Source organism: Camelus ferus, chromosome 2 (genome assembly GCF_009834535.1).
Source record: "Camelus ferus isolate YT-003-E chromosome 2, BCGSAC_Cfer_1.0, whole genome shotgun sequence".
Lineage (NCBI taxonomy): Eukaryota > Metazoa > Chordata > Mammalia > Artiodactyla > Camelidae > Camelus > Camelus ferus.
This window is the reverse complement of record NC_045697.1, coordinates 16,777,999-16,799,332: the sequence shown is the minus strand read 5'-3', so window position 1 is coordinate 16,799,332 and position 21,334 is coordinate 16,777,999. Positions and strand designations below refer to the sequence as shown.

At 40.2% G+C, this 21,334-nt stretch overlaps 1 protein-coding gene and 1 long non-coding RNA gene across 7 annotated transcripts in view; one reads left to right on the top strand and one right to left on the bottom strand.

The window, feature by feature from the left end:
- Nucleotides 1-21,334, top strand: part of PPARGC1A (PPARG coactivator 1 alpha) — a 442,764-nt gene that overhangs the window by 325,333 nt on the left and 96,097 nt on the right. The window contains exon 1 of one of the 6 annotated variants that reach the window (XM_014560041.2): nucleotides 5,517-5,637. The exons of 1 other annotated variant lie outside the window; for it this stretch is intronic. In XM_014560041.2, the coding sequence (XP_014415527.1) occupies nucleotides 5,620-5,637 (18 nt within the window). In that variant the 5' untranslated portion in view covers nucleotides 5,517-5,619. Of the gene's footprint in view, nucleotides 1-5,516; nucleotides 5,638-17,368; nucleotides 18,649-18,680; nucleotides 19,656-19,740; nucleotides 19,759-19,793; nucleotides 20,009-21,334 lie in introns of those variants that run through there. 4 more of the 6 variants (XM_006185589.3, XM_014560040.2, XM_032494910.1 and 1 more) reach the window with 4 other exon arrangements.
- LOC116668213 lies at nucleotides 4,826-20,841 on the bottom strand. Its single transcript, XR_004325276.1, has 3 exons — nucleotides 20,622-20,841; nucleotides 14,480-14,484; nucleotides 4,826-4,836 (listed from the first exon to the last, which is right to left on the bottom strand). It is a non-coding gene; the product is annotated as an uncharacterized LOC116668213 (long non-coding RNA).

The window sequence follows — 21,334 nt, the reverse complement described above, 5'->3', positions numbered from 1 at the left end:
TGGTGTCGTCCCGATTTCGTAGAGGCCCAGGGAGATAAGTATCTTCATTCATTTCAAAGAGTCAGGAAGTTTCAGAGCCTCATTCTGCCTTCAAGTAGGTGTTATTTTAAAGGAAATGCTGTCTCCTCTTCAATTCCTCTTTCTGTCCCTTATCCTTCTGGGGTCCCAGCAGGCTTCCCCCAAAGCTAGAGGAATCCACATGCTCTTTTCCAGCCACATATGTCTCTTACAATCATTTCTTCTGGATCCCAGAACTTCGACCAGAGGGCCCATGAATGGATGGACGATGTCCTGGCAAACGACGTCTCTGTTTTCCTATATTTGCATGTTGGCATCCACACGGAATTACCCAACACTACCCTAAACTAGTGAGGAGGGCACTCAGCAAAGCAGGGCACCCATGCAGGGGCACCAGAGTTTTTCCTTTGAAAGACTGTTACATTTGTTTAAAGCAATCATTGGAAACAGCCACTGTGATGAAGGACTGAACTCTTCTGGGCTTCTCCTTATGCACATAATTTAATAATGAGTCAGTTTGGCTTTTCGTTTGAATGACATGTGGAGCAGGGCCGCTAACGTCTTCACAGGGTCTGGCTGGCATTCTTATTCTAGGCTGTTTATAAGGTAAATGAGATCTATTTTCAGGCCCTTGACTGAGCCCCATCTCTTCTGCTTCAACACATCTGCTGTCGTTCTGTCCACGTGTGAGTGTGTTGATCGGCGGTGAGTCCAACCTATTCACTCTTAGACTGTAAGCACTTTCTGGGCAGAAAGTTACACAGCCTTACAGAGGTTAAGCACCTGGCATGTTGCTAGACCGTCTTTTGGAGCATAGTGGATTCTTATTGATTTCTCAGCTCGCACCAGTTGGCTGTTTTCCATTTTATCTACACATTGGCAGATACGTATTTTCCCAGCCAGATGGCTAGGTGTGGACAGATAAGTGATGTGTAGTTCTGCAGTGGTTCTTTGGCCCAAGTCTTTTAGCAAGGACTTTCATTGTCGACTGTAATCTTTGGGGGCGACTTTATCTACCTTTACAAAGTGGGAAGATCGTGAACAGTTAGCATTTAGGAGGCAGAGCCCATGCAGAGGAGAAGGAAGTCCACTTCGCACCCTTTGACAAGTCTCGAGTTACCGTCTGAGGCTATAAATAACGACTGTAGACATGAATTGCAGAGACGGATTCTTTGTGGATAATTTTCCAAGCAGTAAGGTGTTTTCTTTCCTCTTCCCTGTTCCCCTTTCAAGTGGTGGTGGCTCTTCATAATAATTAGAAAAACAAGAAATGGATTCTGCGAATACATCTTTTTCTCTCCCCGGTCACCAGTTTAATTTCTTTTACTTATTTTGAACTCTGGGTGTTTCTACAGTAGTTTTATGATGCAGCGATTCAAAGAGAGCTTTGGCGCGTATGAGTAAACCAACTTTCAGGTTTTCCTTGTTTATTTATTTGTTTGTTTTTTGTTTTTTCCTGAGTGGGAAATTACTGCATCTCACCTATTTCTGCATTTCCCAAATTTTGACTTATTTTGTATTTAGTCCTTAATAATTTTGCCTGTAAATACCTAAAGAGATGCTTACATTTGGAAAATGTAGACATTGTCTGTCACTCATTCTTTTGAAGCAAGTGACATTTGCTGGCAGTTTATACTATCTCTTTCCTCATACATTTGCCCAAACTTGCAATGACTAAAGCATGGGCAATAAACCCAAATATCAGTATTTTTTTTCCACTTAAAAGTTTTCCAGGTTTTTCTTTCACACTAGTCTCTGATCTTTAAAAATGCCTCTCTTACACACTGAGCTAAGACTCACTTTATGCTCCAAGCAGAGCTGTCACTTCTTCTCTCCCCTCTGTAAGTGGGCAGGGCACCCCCGGAGAGGGAAGCGTGAGCCCTCTCCTCATGTGCGTGTATGTATTCATAAATCTCCGTGTCTACTCCACGGGGTAAACGGCACAGAAACTTTATTGCATATGTTTCATTTAAAAACACCTTAGAAAAGGAGGGAGAAGAAAGACCGGGAGGGACAGAGAAATAGTTGGATCTGAGAAACTTGAAAAAGGAAAGGAAAAGGAAGGAAGCGAGCATTTGTGTAGCTCCCACTGCAGGTGAAGCGTTAATTCTGCACACCCCTTACCTTCATCCCCTCAGCTTATCCTGTGGAACCCCCACAACAAGCCTGCGAGGTGGATATTATGTTTTTTTAGAAACATCTAGAAAAATGGAGACACAGAAAGTAAGCAGTTCAGCTGGTGGGACTGAGATGGAGTGCACTGAAGTGGCTTCGTCCTCATGTTTGCATCCGGTTCTCCTTGCTGAGGGCACAGCCTTCACGACGAGTGTATTCCACGTCCATCTGAACTAGATTCTGCTTCGAAGTGTTTGTTCCTAGCAGCATAATTTGCATACCTAGAAAGGGACCATGAATGTGAACTTGGCTTCATGCTCTTTTAGAAAGTCAGTTTCTCTTTTTTAAATCATTACCTTCAGAGCAGATCTCAAAATATTACAAAACCGAAGTATCCAACTTTAATTTCTTTTCAGTTACAATCAGTGTGGCTTTGATTTTTTTTTTTTTTAAGGCGTGGTAGTGATAGTGGCCATGAGGAATTCAGAATTAATAACACGTGCCTATCTCCCCACATGGCCATAGGCCATCCAGTTTGCCTTTGTTCTTCTAGGCTCCAGGAGGTGTGAGGGTATCAGAGGACACAGCCTATTCTGGCTTTGAATTCTTGGCCATTGACTTTGGAACCTGCCCCATTGAATGATGGCCCTGTAGTCCGCCAGGTGACCCAGGTACTTCAGATCTCAGTTGTAACTGTTTCAAGACCAGAGCCACAAAGTTCTCCAAGCCTACATTTCTTGGGGAGGAAATACATTCAGTGGAGTTTGCTTTCTTTATTTCATAAATCAGAGATTAGAAAACCACATATTTTAGCCTCCTTTTCTGAAGACTTGTACCACAATGAGTTTTTTTTTTATAATATGGTTTTTAAATTAATTTATTTTATTTCATTTTGCGGGGAGGGGGAGGTAGGTAATTAGATTTATTTATTCATTTATTTTAGAGGAGGTACTGAGGATTGAACCTGGGATCTTGTGCTTGCTAAGCATGTGCTTTACTGCTTGAGGTCTCCCTACAATGAGTTTTAAATGGCCCCCTTTTCATATTTGACCACATTTCCAAGCAAAGGCTATAAAATATATATTGTAAGTTTGTTCAGTTATTGATATTAAGAGTCAAGCGTAAGGTCTACCTGCTGAGTTCTGTTCTGGAGTGAGATACACACATTGTGCTTCGTAGTGTAGACTTGCATGGAAGCAGAATTGGAACATGGAAGAGTATTGTAATATCATTTGCCGTGTGGTATCAAAACATGTTCTAATCAGGCCTTTATTTGCAACTGTCATCTTCAAAAGGAGTCATAATTTCATTTAGGGAGAAGAGTGGCATTATAATAAGGGCTTCTTTTTCTCTGGGGGTGTTCTCAGTGATCTGAGTCAGACGCCCCAAGTCGGCTTTAAAGGTTGACCCACAGAGAAAGGGCCTTCTTTTAAATGATTGACAAGATCACATTCAAAGAGATTCGTGGTATGACTTCTTTTGACCGGAGCAGGGTGCCACATGTTGGCTGAGTTCCTGTGTGAGTTCTGCCTTTTCTTAAATATCCCTGACAGTTGTAGCTAGATGTGTGCGGTGTTTTTACTTTCCTTCTGGATGTGAAGCTGCGGTTCCCTTCTGACTCATGGAGAGACTCCCAGGTGTCTCAGTTATGGGACTTGGGGGCACAAGCCAAAATGCCATTTTTCCACACAGTCGGCAAAATGTCTGGAATCAGACAACACTGACTTCAGGTCCTGGGTCTCCCACGTACCTAAGCTTTTAGTCTTTAGTAAAGTTCCTTAACCTCCCTAAGATTCAGCAAACATTCCTAGAATGGCCTTAATGATAGTACTTGCTCCCAGCATTAGCGCGAGAAGCAAGTGGGATCATCCACCCAAGTACTCAGCACGGCGCTTGGCACGTAGCAAATATTCACTGCATGTTGGATCTCATTTTGTCATTGCTATTATTTTTATTCTAGCTCATAAAACTCTGAACTCTGAACATTAGGGAAGTAGAGAAAACCCTGTTCTTTGAAAGTTGAAGGGGAGGGGGGACCAGGAGTACCAGGCTCTTTCCTTTTCTCCAGACTTGTTTATTACCGCGGTAGGTTACCATGGAAACTTCCGGGATTAGGACGGTATTATTGGGTTAAGCATTCAATAAACACCTCAGGAGAGAAAAGCTATGACATGTATGCATACCGTAAGTAGTTTTCAAATGAGAGGGTTATTTGGGGGCAAGGAGGGGGTGGCAGTCACTGACTTTCTCATCTCGAGGAGTTTCCTGAGAGAATTATGATCGGGAGTTGAAACTGTGATCATCACCCTGCTCTGGCCCCTTGGAGGGCCATTCCCTAAAGTTGTCAGGAGTTACAGCCTGAATTTCGAACTGGGAGGCTGCTCTTTACGTCCCAGGGAGTGTGGCTTCCAAAATAGATTCCGAAGTGGAGAAGAACTCGGAGTGTTTTTTGAGAAGGGTTGACCTCCTTTCATGCCACTTACTGTGAATTAAAGCTGCGAGGGGAAGCTCGTTTGGGCTTGTGGTACAGCACTTAGAGCCGCCGCTGCCAGGGAACAAGATTTGTGTTTCTAAGGAGATACAACAAAAAGGAGAACGCTCCGAGAGCCAGCGGCTGTCAGAGTGTAAAAGTATCTATGTTCAGAAAGGGAAATAGAAGTTGAATTAAGTAATTTTGTACCCAAGTTACAGGGTGCTCTTCTGCTAACAGTTCTTAAATGCAAAAGCAAATAGTTGTGGCCACAAAGGGCTTAATACATCTCAGCTGATTTTAGTTCTCAGACTCGAACTGGATGTGACTGGTATTGACCTGCTCTGTGCATGTGATTTTCAGGTGGTCTGACTCTCCTCTGTCATTTTGTTGAGTTGTATTAGTCCCCGGGACAAAGGGTGACATATCCCAGCAGAGGTTAGGGCAGACACTTGACAACGAGAGGAGAAATACTGGTTCTACTAACAGGAGCAGCAGAACAGAGTCCTCGACCCGTGTCTTGAATGCCGGTTTCAGCCAGTTTGCAAATGTTTAATCAGTTATCAGCATGGAAGGATGCCCTGCATGAGTTCCTTGGATAAAGTATCATCACACGACAGAAATCACAGGGAGCGTGCACCAAGGAAAAATTACAGTACAGCTATATTTACTTAGTGCTGCTGCAGTGGGGTTTTATTTTCCACAGTTGGAAGGGGAACCACCTGTCTCACCCGCTGATGTCAGAGAGCTCCCTCGAGACACAGGGCTGTTGGAAAGCACATGATACTGTATATATTTGCTCTTATGTCCATATCTGGCTAAGATTGGGTTTCAGATTTGTGCCCTATTGTGGAGTTCATTGAGCAGTGACTCCCAGGTGCCCTCCCACGTCATCATGCCCTTGTGAATTAAAAAGTAGCCCGTGTGAGCCCCTGTCCTGAGTGTTCCCTCAACCTGCCACGCACCTATTTTCACTGCAGTGAAATGAATGACACGCGTCTTGGGGGTTATCATTTATGGATTCAGCTTTGCAAGTGAGTATGAAGAGGCATGTTCTGTGCACCCAGTATCCTGCTGGTGTTTTGGCTTTTAGTTTTCTTTCTAATTATCAAGATTTAAGGGAAAAAACTTATCTACCGGATTTAGAGGTTTTATTTGCAGATTGTTAAAAGAGGCAAAAAAGGAATAGGATGTGCCTCTCCTTTTATTTTTATTTATTTATTAAACTTTATTTTTTGCTTGGTAGCATGTCAGTGTGGGAAAGTTGTTATAGAATGGATGAATGCCTAATGCCTAATTTGGAAAGGCTGAATAGGATGACCTTGCAACTTCAAGGGACCTATTGCATGAGTATTATTATTTTTTAAGATGTTCAAAGAATTGTATAAACACTGTCTTTTGTACCTAGGAGAGAATTAGGCCTTTTAAAGGTAGTTCCTTAAGGCAATCTGAGGGCCGCTGCATTGCACAACGCCAGGGGGCACTGCTTTGGTCGTACTGAAGGATTCACACTTGTACTGTCTTGCTGACTATAGGCCCAATCCCAGGAAATATGGTGCTATTAGCATTGCTCAAACATTACATAAAAATAGAATTGTTACCGACAATTGCAGAAGGCATGCTATTAGTGAAGTTGTTCATTACTTTAATAGTGCCATGTATCTGAATTTGAATATCTTTACCAACTTGCAAATTATATGGTTGTTACACAAAATAGGTAGGAAACAGAGTTTCTAAGAGTGCAAATTACATTCTTGGGCCACATCAAATCAATGTCGTATTAGAGATCAGAACCAGGGTTCTTAATTCCCAGACTTCCCATGCTGCACACCTCCCATTAAACTGATATTTTAAAGCATGCTTGGTATCTTTCTCTCAAATCCCAAAAATAGAGTAAATAGGATGGGTTAAGACCCCCTGGTTCATCTAATCTTTCCCCTCGTGTAAGATTTTCCTCTGAACCATTAAAAGCGTTATAATATATGATTGATATTAATTAGTTTTCTGGAAAGTATTGCACTCCTTAACATGAACTGAACTAGAAATAAATATATTACCATGAATTAAAAATTTTATTAGTTGTGAAAAATTGGGTGAAGGCACCTATGTGAAATCCTAAGAGCAGGCGTCAAATTGAATTAATGCCAGCACTGCCTTGAGATTAATCTGAGTACTGAATAAGAAATAGTATACCATAACATAACTGTGTTTACTGAATCATTTTTGGCATCAGAAACTAAAGCTACATTATAGATGCAACAACAGACTTTTCTCCCTTGGAAGAGAGAGGCGGGTGCATTTTGTAATTAAAGTGAATGTTACCCTCTGAAAAATGCTTCTGGTCTCCAGGAGGAAAACAGTCTTCTTGAGAACATTGCTTCCCTCGGACTTTGCATACTTTGTGCGGCCCTGGCCTTCTCCCACAGCCTAGTAGAGTTTTATATGATCAGCGCTATTTTCTACTCTCCCAATCTGGAGTCCTGGTTTGGGGGACTCACTTTCTAAATTTCCATCTCATTATTATGTATATGTTTTGAAAAGTTGTGGAAAGGTGTTGAAAAGATATATGGGATTGCCTCAGGGATGTTCTGTAAGGGATTCCTGATTCTACACGGTGGATGGTTTTACAGCATTTAACACAGGGCTGTGCGGGAAGAGGGTTAAAAATCCAAGGACCACTCTTGACTGGCTGGGATGGGAGTGATGCTCCCCAGAGCTGTGTGCTGCGGGGGCCCTGCTCTAATACCCCCTTTTATTCTGAAATTTCCTCATCTTGTCATTCATTCATTTTATTGGCATCTATGATATTACTTACTTGAGTGCAAAACTTCAGGCCACCATTGTCAAACAGGAAGATTATACACATTGTATATGTAATTTTGAATTTTCTAGTCACTGCATTTGGACAAGGTAAATTTAATTTTAATAAAATATTTTTTCTAGTATGTCCAAAATATTATATCCATATGTCATCACTGTAAATTATTGATGAGGTATCTTCCATTCAATTGTTCATGCTTAAGACTTTGAGATCCTCTGTATATTTTGCATGGACAGCACACCACAGTTTTGACCGGACACATTTCAGATGCTCATACGTGAGTAGTGGCTGCTGCGTTGGATGCCACGGTTGTCAACTTATATGCCAACTTGGCAGGACATCCTTACACAGAAAAATTACTTGAAAGAAAAAAAACCCTTAAATATCTTAGACAAAATATCACATATCCTTTATATCATGCTATCAATTTAAAAAGTGATTGTCTGATTGATCACAAATTCGAGAAGAGCGTAAATGCTGAGACGATTTAGTTGATGGGCCAGTGGTGGCAAAATTGACTTGATGTTGGATTGTTTTGCTCCTGTGGCTTTCTTTTCCATTCTTGCCTCACAGATCTCATCATTTTAAAACACTATCTGCTACTTTGCAAATCTTCTCGAATTTGCGAACTCATGGGATCTTGTCAGTTTTCAGGCACCATATGGATGTCTTGTTTCTTAACAGAGAGACTCTTGAAAGACTTTTGGCTCAAATCAATTCTGTGGCCAGCATCATGGAAACAAAAACTGTTTTCTGCACTTGCTGCTTCTGGTCTCTGTAGAGGCAGAGCCAGGTCAGGACTGGTATGAGGCTGGTTTTACTTTCCTTCAGGTACAGACACTTGGCAGACCGACAGCCTTGGTGATGATTCTGCGTGCACCCTCACAGAAAGTCAGCTTAATGTAAGACTTCAAAAGAAAGTCAGCTCTGCTATGTTTCTAGAACTTTTTTAGATGAGGAAGCCAGGTAAAGAGCAAACTTATTCATCTACTTTAATGGTGCTTGATGTTAAATGCCTTTTAAGTATCCATATGTGAATAACAGGTATCCTTACGGAGTACTTCTTATACACCAAGCACCAGGCTCATATATATCTCATTTAACCCTAACACAAATCCTGCAAAAAAGGTGTTTTTATTGTCGTTTTCACAGATGAGAATGAAAGGTCAGATAGTTTAGGTAACTCACTCAGGATCACACAGATACCAAGTGGCAGATCTGATCCCAAAGTTTATGTTCTCAGAGAACGAGACAATGTTTTCAAACCAAGTCAAAGACTCCCTTTCATAACGAATTTTAAACCCAGGGCAAAATACCATGTTTTAGAGTTGGAAGTCTCCTTCGCTTCATTCACTGAAGAAATACATTCAGAGATGCCTAATCCTATCGCATCTTTTGATAGAAAGTAGATCTAGAAAGTTGAAATGGCTTTGTCCAAGGTCAACAAACAAATCTACGCATCAGGTCCCTTGATTCCTACTCCTCTTCTGACTGTCTGTGTGGTTTAACTGGCTTCTTTCAGATGAATTGAACGTTCTGAATTTTTTTTTTTTAACTGAAAGGAAGCAAAATTTAAAACTTGGTAATGTAGGCACACTCTTTTCTCTTTGTCCTTTGTGCTCTTTAAACTTTCTATTGACGTATACTGTGAACGCTGAGAAGTGCATGTATCATAAGGGTTTAGCTCCATGAACTTTCACTCACTAAACATGCCCAGGTAACCAGCACTGACAGCAGGAAATAAACCGTAACTAGCTTTCTGGAGCCCCTCCCCCACACCACGCTTCCAGCCTCCAACCACCACCAAAGGCAACCTCTATCCTGAGTTCCAGGCGCATAAATTAGGCATAGCTGTGTCTGTCATTGTTTATATAAAGACTAGAATAATCAGGTGTGCACTTTTTTGGTGTCTGGCTTCTTTTGCTTCACATTATGTTTGTGGGGTTTATCCAAATTTTGAGCTAATAGAAGTGTATTCATTCCCATTGGCGCCTTTGGCTATACTTTTGAAGTGTATGAGAGCCTCAATGACTATCGTATTATGAGTGGAATTAATAAGTTTATCGAACATTAATTTGATTTAAGTTGCTCTTTTTAGAACGTTATAATCATAGTTTCCTTTGATTCAGTGTACAGCAAATAACAAAGCTCAAATATGGAGCTTAGCGGTTGCAATGCAAGGTACCTCCCAGCCAACCCGTCTTATCCTGTGTTTTTACGCAATATTCAACATAGGGTAATATAATAGGGAAGACAAAGAGGGCACAGTCTGAAAATACCCGCGGGAGAGCGCCGAGCTGGAGTTCCCACTAAGTAGCTTTGTATGGCTGTGCAAAAGGTTAGGTGTGGCCTATTTTTAGGTACCCTACATGGAAATGGACGTCCTGAGATGGATGGTAGAAAGTTACAGCGCAGGAGTTGTCAGAGATTTTTGTTTTGAAAAGAGAGAGGAAAAGAATCCTTTCTGACCATCCGCTTGGGGCAAAGTACAATCTGGACTCTTTAGAGAAAAATAAAGTTTTTGGACTGTTGAAAAGGGAGACTCTTGTAAACTGCCTTTTGGAGATTGTTTCACAGGCCCAGAAATCAAGATTTCTTATGTTCGTTTCCTTATTGTTGCTTCTCTCTGGGAGCAGGACAATGGGAAGTTACATTTGTCATGGTAGAGGATACTGCATGAATGGCCAGCGTTGTCTGAGGATGGCTGGAGGTTTACACAGGCTTTGTCCTGCCCGAGTCTATCATTTACCTGGTCTTACTTTGCTTACTCCGTGGTCACCAGGGATCCTTCTTCAAAATTTCTATTAGGGAAGTTAATGTGCCTATGGCTATTAATTCAGCCCTAAAGGAAAATCTCTCCACGTTGACTTGGTTCATAGATTACTTGGTTCTGAAGCACAGATCTACCTCCTTCTAAATCAGGTTGTATGTACAAAGGAAACAGCCAAATAGGAAAACTTGCTAACTCCCAATAATACATCAACTATACATCTTGTGATTCAGCGTTGGTTTCATACAGTTGCTGATAATTCCAGGATGAAATATTTTAGGCATCTGACTTTCTTTTCTCTCTCCACACCCTACAGTAATATCTCAGATGATTCTTCTCAAATTAAAAAGAGGTAAGGTCTCCTTTTACCAAGTACAATGAACTTTTTATTTAAGGGAGGTGGGGAGATGCTCTGGTATTAGGGGGCAAAAGTGTTCCTTTAAGCTCTTATTTCCCTAGATACTCTAAGCCTTATTTCTTTTTACAGAACCTTAATTTTAGGATCCATCCTCTTTCCTAAATCTTCTCTCTCTGGGTTAACATCGTTTCATACCTGCTGTAAAACCAAATCACATATTAGTATGTTCAGTTGCTTCTATATGCAGGCATGAGTGAATAGTCACTATCAGACCAGCTTTGTGTTTTCCATCCTTACTATGCAAGCAAGGACTTGATCTTCTACATGACTTGTACTACTTAATAGAATAAACGATAAACAAGATGAAAGCTTGCTATTTCTCTGGGGCAATGAGCTAAGCTTTGTAAGAACCCTAGGTCTATAGAAGCCAGTCTTCTTACAGCCAACGTGCATCAAATGATTACATTTCCCAAGTTCTCTTGTGTTCTTTTTCTGAAATCGTTAGGAAGTTAAATATCCATCTTGCAAGGAAAGTGATGAAGCTATGGTCTTTCAGCAAAGCTGAGCACCGAACACCTTTCTTGCATGTCCTCCCTGGCTTCTAGTGGCTTTGTACAATGAAACATTTGGATTCACCCTGTGCAAAGAAGTCTTCTCAGGTTGCCTGTCTCTGTCAAGGAAGACACTTCATTTCATTTGAGAGGTGGCAGGGATCTTAGATCTAATTGAATCCAGCCATCTCCGTTGACAGATAAGGAAACTGAGGCTTAAAATCATTAAGTGAATTGCCCAAAGTTGAACTGCAGGCCAATGACACAGCTGAGTGAGGACCCATGTCTTTCTTCCCATCCTTCCTCTTCCATTTTGGACTAAATCAAGATCCATAAAGTCACTCTACTTATTGGGAAGACTTGAGCCTCATGCAATCCCTTTAAAGCTCACAGACTTGGCCTTGCTTCCAGCCCCATGAACCCTCTTCTTACGAAAATTCTTGATGGTCAAAATAATGTTCACTCAAGTGTATTAAGAGTGATTTGCAGGAAAGACTCATGAAACTGCGAGAAATTTTAACTCCAAGAGGCCAATAGCACAGCTTTCATTCCTGTGGAGATAGTCAGCCTTCCTGGGGAGAGGGGGTGGTCCAGGCTCTGATGTGATATTTGGACAACCCAGAATGAGCTTCCTGCCTAAGAACAGGGCTGCAATGTGACAGCATTCACCCGGGTGGCTCCACATTTAGGAACAGACTGTATTCCAGAAGTTACCTTGCAAGTCACTGGTTTGCAACTTGGACTGCATTTTCCTCTTCCAGTCAGTTTCATTGTCTCCAGTCAAAGACACACCTCCAACAGCCCTTCCCTTCTTCCTTCCAGAACTGCCCCTTCCGATTCCCCAGTCAGTAAAAATCCCTTCTTGAGAAACTTTCTTAATAGTTTCATCATACCATTCTGAAAGCATTTACTCATTTTTAATTTTCTTGGTGTATGCTTCTGAACTCTGTTAGATGCTGGAAGGGTAAGAAAAAAAATATGATGAACAAGTAGATGCTTTTGGTATAAATAAACGAAGCCCCCTTAACCCTACCAAGGATAACTGCATCTTTGAATGGAACGTTGGTTTAACTTAATTGGTGAAATTTCCAGTTGAGAAACAAAGTGAAGACAGTAGTGGCATCTGGGGGGGGGTCCATGGTTTGGGCCCACCTCTGAGGCAAGCTCGTAGTTGATAGCTTTCCTCTCCCTATAATTCAGGGCTGAGAGGATTCCTCAGTGCCAGGGAGTAACTTCTCCCAGCCTTGTATCCTGAGTGGAGTGGCTGTTAGACTCGATGTGATAGACAGAAATGGCTTCCTTTTAAATATATGATGAATATTGAGACTTATATGGGATGTCAGGGGCTATTTCTATTTGCTACGTTCCTTGTATGTTAAGAAGGCTCAGTCACAAGTCTGAATCTCTGTATTTCTGTAAAAAGTGAATAGTTTTTCTTCTTCTTCTGAATACAAAAGTTATACATGTTTATCACAGAAAATTTTAAAAAATTACAGACAGACACATATACTCACATACGTACCCAAATTAAAAGGAACACAATGTCACTGGCCACTATTAACACCTGGTTATAATTTCTCCTTGTTCTTCTTCCTCGTCTTTCCTTCTGAGTGTATATATATATATTTATAAGAAAATTTGTTGTGATTATAGTTTTTTCAACATAATTTTAAACCTTAATATATTTTGAACATTTTCTCATTATGCCATTAAATGTGTCTTACAACAGGTTTTTAATGATAGCATTGAATATACATACATAATGAATATATGTGTATGAATATATATGAGGTTTTATATATATAGTGCTCTATAATTTATTTAACTAGGCCATTATAGTTGAGCATTTACAACAGCTTTAAGTTTTTAATAAAGTAAATTATGTAGTATCGACTATCCTTATACCAAAAATCTTTGCACACACACCCCTGTTATTTCCTTAAGATGAACTTCTGGAAGTAGAATTTCTGGATCTACAGGGATGCCCAGTTTTAATTTTTGATACATACTGCCTGCTTGTCCTCTAGAAAAATTTTTACTCACTTGTAATCCTACCAGTAGTATTTGACATCTATTTTGGAGCTGCTAAATGTGGAGGTCAATCTTAGAAGTGGTCTTCTTGATTAAAAATATTTCCTCAAAAAGCCTGTGTCTAGTTGGGCTAGCAAATATAAAGTTAACTTTTATATAAGACATCACAAAATTTAGCTTAGACGTTAAGCTAATTTCTTCCTAAGATGAGAACTTATTTTCTTTCTACATCCCCTCATTTTTAGATATATATTAACTTTTCTAGAGTAAAATTCAAATACCTAAGCACTGGAAAAATCTGTTACAGAAACAAAAGCAAAATAACCAAAATGCTTCCAAGTCTTATCTGGTGGGATTAAAAAAAAAAAAAAAAAGAAAGAAAGAAGGAGAAAAAGAAAAAAACATCACTTATTTAACTCTTCCATTTTGAGAATTCTTGAAAATACAAGTTTGTTCTCTAAAATCAAAAAAACTTAAGCTTATTAGGACCCAAGTTCTAGAAGTACCAGGGAGAACTATTTTATCAACAATTTTTTTTTTAATTTAATAATTTGTGTACCCAGTTTTCTCTGACCCTCACCAACTTCATTAGGTGATAAAAATATCTTTCTTCTAAGTGAATTATTATGTTATTGAAGTTCAATAGCAGATTAAATTTGTATATACTACCAAATTTAATAAAATATGATGTGCTTTATTTTCAGTTTCAGTAAAAAAAAAAATTGCTAAATAATCCTATTGTACATTTCTTGTTTAAATAATCAGTAACTCACTGCATTATAGATGAATTAACCTGAAATAATAAAGGAAATGAAAATGTCTGTAGATATACAACTACAGCAGAGTTAAGCACCAGACAAAATCAGGTTTTAACCATCCTTTTATTATCTTTTATCTGTGGGCCTAATAAGCATTCTTCTTGTTTTATGTTTAGATGGGTCCAATTGACTGCAATTAGGATTAATTTTCATATTATTTTTTCTGTTTTAATGTGAAAAATGCCAACAGCAGCTTTTGAGGTCCGTGGTAAAATAAAGGCTGACTCAGTTGCATAGAGCTGGTCTACAGAAGGTTTTATGGGAGATGAGAGATGTGTTGCTTAAGACATCACTGCTTGCTTATTTTTAAAAAGTAAAAATAAAATAAATAAATGAATGTTAGGAGGCACTAAAGCTGTCTACTAATTTTCTTCAATTTTTTTCCCAAAGGTGCTTTGTGCACAATGACATGACCATGGCTGTTTTGTAAAATAAGACTTCATTTTAGAGTGTTTATAAGCCAGAGGCCTTTGTTATACCCTGCCCTGCTACCAACTTTTGTGCCCTGCACAGTCACAGCTTCAAACATGTCCTGGAGGCTCAGAGCATGTGCTCAGACCCTGACATGGGGTATCAGGATCAATTAGCCCCTCTAGGAATTAAAAGCAAGCAATTGAATGCCTGTTAGCAATGATTAACTTTAAAAATATTAGCCATTCTGGGCAGATCCTTTTCCTTTCTAGGCAGGCAGCATTCCCAGGAATGTTGGTTTCCAGTTTAGTAGACAAGTCTCTTGGTTATAAAGTTGCCTGGGGGTACTTTGCTGTGCTTTTGATTTGGAAATGAATATTATTCTTATGTATGAAACTTCAGTTCTCCCTAGAAGGGTTTGCAGACATCTCTTCCCTGTATGCTCTTTTCAGCTGCTATCTAAATCCTTGCTCTGCCTTATTTTTCTCTGTTATAAAGTAGGGACACAGGTAATCTTTACTGGGTAGTTTTTAGGACTAAATTATTTAAAATGTAGTATGTAAAATGCTAATCTCAGTGTCTGGCCCGTGTAAGTCTGCTGTCTGTTTTCTTCTCCATTTTTCTCTCTTGAGAAGTTTCAGCCTTAAATATATTCGCATGTAGCTTATTGAAAGCTTATGAAAACAAATGAGCAAAGATATTTATACTAGTCGCTCTTTACTTCTGAGTTCTCACCTATATACAAGAATGAGGCCAAAACCAATTCTCTCTGCTGTTGTCTACTTGGGTATTTGAGTTTGATTGTGTTTATTTTTTAGAAGTGGCCATTGTCTGAAATATGGATAGTGGGAAAAGCCTGTGATCTGGGGCAGGAGTAGGGAAGGAAACCCAGAAGTTAGGGACTTTGTCAATTTTTTTTTAATAGAATTGAATTATTCTCTTGAAGGTTTATTTTCTCCCCTGTTATCAGCTTTAAGGATAGACTCTCTTGTCTCCACCAATGCTGGAGTCTTGGGAAACGTTAACAGAACTACTGAGGGAAGAAATTCCACTGGGGTGGAATCTAGGCCCTGTGTAGATATGGAACATTATGGACACTCCACAGATGTTAATAAATACCTTCTTCTATTGTTAGGACAAAATGGGGTTGACTTGGGTGTGAATTTAATGGTTAGTGAAAGGACCTTTTACCTAGAAAGGGTGTGTTTTAAAGAGCACAGGAATCTGGATATTGAGCAAATTAGCCTTGTTTATTTTATATCAAATTTTTCTCCGTTTTTAAGGTCTGTCATCTCCCCAAATTGTAAGCCTCCTTGTGTCCATGACATATGCCTCCTTGGCAGTCCTTGCAGTACGTTACTGGGGACACAATAAGGTTTCAATAGATCCTTGTCAATTGAAACAAAACATTTGGAACTCCTGGAAGCAGAGTTGACGAAGGGGTCAAAAGAGGGCTGCAGGGAGGAAGGAAGAGGAACAGTCAAGGCAGAGTGGGTATTAAGTGTGGAAACCTCCTGGGAAGCCAGAGAAGACCGAGGTTGGTGAGCAACAAACAATTTAAGTTCTCCTGAGAGAAGAAAACTGGACAGAAGAGAAATTTTAATCTGAAGAGCTAACTAACCAAGTTATAAGACCTCTAAAATATCCCTCTCTTTAGAGTTGTAATTTTGAGATTAAAAAAAAAAGTGGAATCTACTCTAATTTGTCCCAATAATCTATTTATATTTTTATTTGAACAGTAATAGAAACTTGAGGGGAAATTTGCAGTATGCTGTAGTTTATAAATCATTTCAATGTTTTGACCCCTAACTAACCCTCTTTGTAATGGTAAGGAAAAAAAAGCAAGCATATATATATATATATAAAAAAAACACCTCTGGTTTCAATGGATGTACTGATTTGATCAAGAAAAAGTGAAATGAGGTGGTAAAAAGACAAACAGGAAAACCCCAACAACATAAGATGAGTGGGTTAAGGTATCAAAAACAATAATGCAAAATGTTCCAGTGTAAAGAACATCTCTAAAAGATGTGAATAGGATGTGTGTGTGTGTGTGTGTGTGTGTGTGTGTGTGTGTGTGTGTGTGTGTGTATATGTATATAATGGATACCTAGCATTCAATGAACACAAAAGTATCAGAGAATAACACGACCCAGGGATCACCTGATAATAAACATCAAGTCTCCTTGGTCAAGTGACCAATATTATTTCACAGTTGACTGTGTGGAGGGTTGAGCCAATGACCTTTGCCCTGAATTTAATAATTTACTGTAGTTTTACATTAAATCAGAATATAATTGGGAAGAAAATTAGTGTTTCTTTGTGGGGAGTGCAGAGTAATGCCGCTAATTGCATGTATAAAAGCCTTCCCGAGGTTGTATTTTCCTGTTCTTTCTTGATTTAGAAAATTAAACTACGGTAATTTTCCGCTATTTGTAAGAGGGAAAATGTACCAGTGAAATGTATTCAGCTAACTTAAAATGTCAAAGCTTTTGGCCACCTTTTTATGTCCAGTAATGACAAACTGTCAATTTCATCACATTATTCAGGAATATACTAGCAACTTGTTGCAGATATCAGAGTAGACAAATCTAAGATATGTGTGGTCTGAAAGAGGAAACAGTCTGGTGTTTTTTGGTTTTTCTGTTTGTTTTTCTTTCTTTCACTTTAATATTTGAGCAACTTTATAGTTAGAGCAAATCACTATTTTTTTCCTTTTAAAGAGATGGACAATAGAGAATTCATTAACTTAACTTTAGTGGAAGAGGAGATTAAATTAATAGTGCTTTAGAATTACTTTTTGATACCTGGGGAATTTTTTTTTCAGATAATTTATAATCAGGTAAAAGAATAGAGCTGATATCCAAAGTGTAGTGGGTAAAAATTTTATAAAAACATGTATATTCACAAATATACATACATGCGTACATCACTCTGGATCTTGGAAGGGTTAAATCAGACCACGGTGGTGTAATGGGAAGTGTCTTTCGGCGTTGTCTAGTACCTTGAGTTTGTTATGTATTCAATACGTAGTGTCATCATAAAACAGTTGTGCCTGCATTAGCCCTCATTGTCTCAGGCTACAAGCTGAAAAATTTTAAAAATGAAAAAGCTCAAGAAATGAATATTTCTGCTAATGGCATGTCGGTATTTTTCCCTTACTCCACGGACATTCTTGGTCTCAAACGCAAACTGTACAACCCAGGGCACTAGGGTTGGAATCCAGTGTTTATTCAAAAAGGCACCCTAAGGCAGTTAGAGGAAATGCTACATGTATGGGGGGGGCGGAAAAAAAGGCAGCCGGGAAACTACGCTGATCTAGGCAGAGCAGCACTGACTGTATTTGCTAACACTTGTTCTCTGAGAGCCTATGAGAGAAATGGAAATAATCAGAAGGAATCTTAAAGGATGGGATTTTCTTGCTTGTTCTCCTTATATGGAGCACAGCAAACTGCAGTAAGACTTCGGGAGCTGGTATTCCCTACTGCCACGGGCACAGCCGATTTCTGGGTGGAGGAGTTTGTTTAGACCGTAACAAATATGGGCTGTTTTGTTGATTAAATAAGCAAAGCAAAAAGAAAAGAAAGAAAAAAGTATGCCCCCTTCTCTGCTTTCAAACACTTCCCCCAATTAGAAAATATCTCATAAAAATGCATCATGTGATAAGATCCTGCTTTAGTCCCAAACCGAGTCCATTTGGATGTCTTAGAATTTGAGTCCTTAGGGAGTACACATTTTAGCTGAGACTGGAGTTACTCTGTCATGAAACAGGGAGCTTTGCCACTTGCTTGTTTTGGAAGGAAAATAAATTAAAAAAAGATTGCAGGGGATTTTAGTTATTATATGGCCAGGGCTCCGTTTAGAGTCAGTGGCATTCAAAGCTGGCTTTAGTCACAGCATGATGCTCGAAGCCTCCAAAAGTCCAAGTGTTTCCTTTCTTTCTTTCCTCTTTCTGTTTTTTTTTTTCTTTTTTTTTTTAAGCGTTACTTCACTGAGGCAGAGGGCTGCCTTTGAGTGACGTCACGAGCTTCAGCAGCAGGCAGCACAGGAGAAGGGAGGCTGGGTGAGTGACAGCCCAGCCTACTTTTTAATAGCTTTGTCATGTGACTGGGGACTGTAGTAAGACAGGTGCCTTCAGTTCACTCTCAGTAAGGGGCTGGTTGCCTGCATGAGTGTGTGCTCTGTGTCACTGTGGATTGGAGTTGAAACAGCTTGACTGGCGTCATTCAGGAGCTGGATGGCGTGGGACATGTGCAACCAGGACTCTGTATGGAGTGACATCGAGGTGAGCTGGGGCTGGGCTCGGCACTGCAGCCAGGACCGAAGCTTCCCTCGCGATGCAATTATTCCTGTAATGGGGGAAGGGCTTGGGCTTGGGCGAGGAGAGGAGAGGAGGCAGAAAAGTAGCCCGGGCAGCAGCTTTTGGAAGGGAATCTCTATCTTATCTCAACTCCAATAAGTTTGCTATTTTAAGGTGGCTCTGAGATACCTTGAGCAAATCAAAGCTTAGCTGCTGTCATCAGTATCTGTTGCAGTTAGAAACTCTTTCCATGTGCCTTTGGCTCTGTTTCTACCCATATGCAATATTTATGCTCCAAGATATTGATATGAATCAGAGGCTAAAGTCTTTCCAGTGGTGTTTAGTGGCCTGGTTGGAAAAATGCCATTTCTATTTATAATAAGATAAAGATAAAAATATTAAAATGGATGTGCTCAGATATAGTCAGTTTTGACTCTAGTCTGGATTTTTTTTTTTTTTTTCTTCTCTCTCTGTTCATCAGACAGAGAACTCACAAAATCCTAAATAATCCTGCTGGGCTATTTTAGATTGCTTTTCCCACAGAACAAAAAACAACAAAGCTGATTCCTTTAAAACTCCTGTATGTGGTTGAAAGCTTTGGCCGGCAGATAAAAATATATATATATATATATATGTATGCCTTACAGTGCAAGGTTTTCCATTCGCCTCGGTGGCAGGGAAGCCAATGGTTAAATCTCTCTGTACCACGGAGAGCTGCCTGAAGCCGGAGAGAGAATAGAGTTTATGCAGGACGGTGTGTGGAGCTGCTCGCTGCTTGTGTAAAAATAGACGGCAATACATCAATTCCAGCCTCTGCTGGCTACAATTCATACAGGGGGAAAAAAAGCGAGCTGGTTTCCTCGTAATCTCTGGAGTCTAGAGTGACTAGCGGGGGGGACGGAGGACCGCGGCGTGTTTGCATTCAACACAATGGAATGTTCTCGGAAAGTTTGGCCAACTTGGGAAACAAGCGAAACTTTCTGTGGACTCTGGTGAGATGGACCCGAATTGAATTGCAGGGAGGATCTGGGCGGCTAACAATGAATCTGGCACAGGGCTGGGAGTGCGTCCTCTGGGAAGCTGGGGGCACGTAGGGTAAGGGGAGGATCAAGGGCTACACGTGATTTGATTAAATAAGATGTCCATGTGGTGTGGCGATACACATCTAAAGTGAAAATAATTTGGCCGAGGCCGTCGGCGAGTGCATTTTTCCTATCTAGCGAGGCATGCCCTGGATTCTTAACTCTTCGCTGGGTCTGCAAACGCTGGCTCCGTTTACCCTCTCTCGCCTTGGCAGATGCCTCTTTGCGGATTGTAATTGTTCTTATCTTCTTGTGATTTCTCGGTAAGGGGGACTAGATATGGATAATTCATATGGCCTGCAGCTATTATGAGTCAGGGTTCCAAGTGGCTTCAAAGTCCTCATTGTCTTCGAGGAGCTGGAGTGTCCTGTGGGTCGCTTGCCTGGCTGGGGCTGTGGGGCTCAGCTGCTGTAGTTTCATTTTTCCATCATGTATTATTCCTGATGCCGCTAGGAGTTGATTGAGGAACTAGGTCCTATGGAAATATGGCAGATTTATTTTAATCATCGGAGTTCCTGCAGTCATTTTCAAATACGCGTCAGAAGCATTGAGAACAGTGACCCTTTAATTTTGCTCTTCAAGAGGTGAGGTCTCGGCTAATTGTCCAGCCGTGGATTGAGTTGTCCGGCCGGCTGAGACCGGCCAGTCGCTTTTCTGTTGCACCGGAGGCAGCAAACTGCTAGCAGCCCTGCCTTCCCGGCAGCAGCCCTGGGAATCACCTCCGCCAGCTAAAATATTACGAGCAGCAGGTAGCGCAGGCCGCTTTCATTTTTTGAATCATTAATGTTTGCTGTCATCCTAAAACGTATTCTGCCCTTTTGCACATAATGACAGGACAGCACATTGGTTAATAAAGGCCTGTATCCCTATGGCTACTCAGGGTCTCCAGTGCTTCAGTTTAATGAAGGTGGTGTCCAGTAAGGTTACTAAGATTGATAGGCAGTTCACATGACACAAACTCCACTAAGACTGTCACTCTTTACTGACCCCCGCCCTACCCCCTAACCCTGTCTTGACTAATTTTTTTTTAAGAAGTAAGATTCTTTTCTTCATTAATGTAATGAATGTGGCCAAGTCCACTCTTTCTTCTCTCTCTCTTTAAAATTTACCATCAATGGCACAAAAACCTCCAAAAGGTTAATGGAGAATTATACTTAATTATAATGATTCATTATCATCCGTGCAGTGAAGCTAATTTATTGTCGGCTCCTTAACTAAGAGAAAAATCTGTTGGGGTGAAATAACGTACAATAATTAGCCTTTTGTGTTTAGTGACTGCTTTATCCTCTTAAATCTTATTATAAAATTAAGGCTATGGTGGCGAAAAAGCTGTCATAGTTGCAAAGAAGCAGTAGAATGTGTCTCTGTAATTGCAATAAAGCACACCTGTTACAGATGTATAGGGAAGCAGTAAATATCAAGATGTCAGCTGAGGACAGTTACAGGGCTTGGACGGTTAAGTCTGGCATCATCCAAAGGCCAAATATAAATTAATAACAGGAACACTTGCTACCACTAATGTGTTTTAGATTATCAGGATAATGCCACATTCAGAAGCCCTGATTTTATTAGCACGTCAACATTGGCAG